The sequence below is a fragment of the Penaeus japonicus genome, unplaced genomic scaffold, assembly GCF_977035675.1.
Source record: "Penaeus japonicus unplaced genomic scaffold, GWHDUDI00000001_assembly GWHDUDI00000018, whole genome shotgun sequence".
NCBI lineage: Eukaryota > Metazoa > Arthropoda > Malacostraca > Decapoda > Penaeidae > Penaeus > Penaeus japonicus.
In genome coordinates this window covers 29,184,958-29,187,457 of record NW_028234420.1, presented here as the reverse complement: position 1 = coordinate 29,187,457, position 2,500 = coordinate 29,184,958, and the positions used below count along the sequence as shown (strand labels likewise).

The 2,500-nt window shown below is 40.7% G+C and overlaps 1 protein-coding gene across 1 annotated transcript in view; it reads left to right on the top strand.

Annotated features, from left to right (window-relative positions):
- Positions 1-2,500, top strand: part of LOC122251911 (uncharacterized) — a 16,047-nt gene that overhangs the window by 11,602 nt on the left and 1,945 nt on the right. Inside the window, exon 7 of the mRNA XM_043014155.2 lies at positions 1,692-1,863. Within this exon, the coding sequence (XP_042870089.2) occupies positions 1,692-1,863 (172 nt within the window). The remainder of the gene's footprint in view (positions 1-1,691; positions 1,864-2,500) is intronic.

The following is a 2,500-nucleotide window of genomic DNA, read 5'->3' as shown; positions in this document are numbered from 1 at the left end:
ATAAGATGAATAATAGATTGATGGAGACTGTAGATTGTATGTTTATGTTTTTGTGTATGCGTGTGTAAGCGTGTGTGTGTGGGGGGGGGGGTATGTGTACTGTGCGTATTTGTATAACCTTGATTGCCCTAAATACATCTCGATCATTAGCCCTCATTTACTGTTATATTCCCATATGTATTTGTGTACATACCATACGTTTTGACCTGTCTTTCCCGTTAATGGAAGAGTGAATCTATGCCGGAAGTTAATCGTGGCTTCCTATGTCATTGACAAATCGACTGCTGTTTGGGCATATTGGACAGGCAGATGACAAGTAAATACAACACGAAATAGGAGATATAGACCGAAGTAAAAGAGAGAACCGGTGAGAGAGTGAGAGAGAAGGGGGAGGGGGGGAGAGGGGAGAGAGAACGACAGCGACATGAAGAGAGAGAAGAGAGAAAGAGAGGGGGTGGGGGGGTGGGGGGCAACGACAGCGACATAAAGAGAGAGAAGGGAGAAAGAGAGAGAGAGACAGAGAGAGGGGGGAGGGAGGGAAAGAGAGAGATATAGAGCAGAGAGAGAGAAAAAAGAGAGAGTGAGAATAGATAGATAGAGAGAAAGATAAAGAGAGAGAGAGATTGAGAAATGTGCGTATATGTATATGTAGATGAGTGTATATGAATAGACACATGCCATGCTACCTTCTAGAAGCAGACTTTCGCAATCAGCTCAATCGTTCAACCCAAGGTCAAAGAACCATAATTGATACCGCAAATCAATTCCCCAAAGCCACGGAACGCCATCGCAAATTGATAGGAAAAAAAAAGAAAACGCGAAGATCATACAGGAAATGGTTGTAACAAATATTCTGGAATAGCTATATAGTGTTTGTATTATAGATTACAAATTCGGTAATTACTTTGTTTGATTCTAACTTCTTGGTACTTCTTGATACTTGATATACACAAGCAATTTGACAAGCACCAAAATTACCAGAATAAAATCCTATATATCGCCGGACTACCTATAAATCAGTTAGATTAAAAATCAGAATCTATCGGCTTCATGCTAGATTAAATTGTAGAATACAAAGTCATTAGTTACCTCTTGCCTTCGCATAACAAAGAAATATGATTTACTTAAAATCATTCACCATATTGTAATATATCACAGGATTATTCATATTTCAATAAGATTACGAACTACAATTTATTATTTATATATTTGACACATGAAACAATGATCAACATAATTCTAACATGTTAAAGGATTAGCCACGAATTACTTGAACTGCATATCACAAACTCATTAGTAATAGACTAGATCCTAACCTTGTGTCCTCATAGAAGGAATCTTATTAGGTGAGGACAATGCTCTCAGGTCCTACAAGAAATCCTACAGGAATGACTCACATGAGGTGCTGATAACAACCTAGCCCTCCTACAGGAATGATATTCGCTGCTGATAATGCAACGAGGCCTCAACGAGAGATAGTGTTCCCCGCAGAAATGGTGCTCGGTGTTGAAGACGGTCCTAAGGGTGTCTCATGGTGCCAACAAGGCTCTCTCGCGCTCGGAAAATCCCTTCCTCCTGTAGGACTACTACCGTGTGTGTTCATCCTCCTCCAGAAAGATTGCTTGGTGTTGAATGCCCCTAGACATTGCTTTGCGCCGCCTGGGACTAACACCGCCCCCTTCCTCCCGTAGGAATGCCTCTTGGTGTTGACAATGCTCTCGGCTTCATCGCGGCTGCTGGTGTTCGACGAGAACAAGACCGAAGCTGTGTTCATTGGAAATCCTCACCTGGTGGAATACACGGTGGGAGGAGTGGCTGTGGAGCTCATGAACCAGAGCGATTTCGCTGTCATGCATGTCAAGAGTGAGTCATGCAGTTTTTGTTGTTGTTGTTTTAATGGGGTAGGGTGGTCAAGAGGTGGGTATTGGGTTCGAGTTCGTGAATGAGGTCTTTGAAGGAAATTTTTCTTTTGTTTCCTTTTCTTTCTATTCCTATTATTCTTTTCTTCTTTCGTAACATTTACACAAATCATATATAGAAAAGTATGAAAATGCATGAAGGCATAAAGACACTGAGAAAACACAGCCATAGCAATATAAGCCACGCGAATAGGATCTACCCAGACATTGATTTCTCACTCGGCCAGATACAAGATAGAAAATAATGATCCTGTTTGATGTCAACACATGAAAAGGTATCCAACGATAGCGCTGTATTTTATCTCTTTCCCCATGGTGATATATCTGTCCAGTAAAATAGAAATAAACTATCAATCTAATACAATAAATCAACTTCAGACTTCGTCCTTCATAAAGAATTCTTGCTACCGGCCTCAAGAAATAGACAGTGATAGATGTTCATAGTCATGCAGCTCAGTCTACGTTTTCTGAAGATATCTTCTGAATGACCTGAATATACGTTTGATTGATCATGTGCGTGGCTCCCGATAACGCTGTATGTAGAATCACCTTAAACTGTGCGCAAAAGGGACTTCATTCTT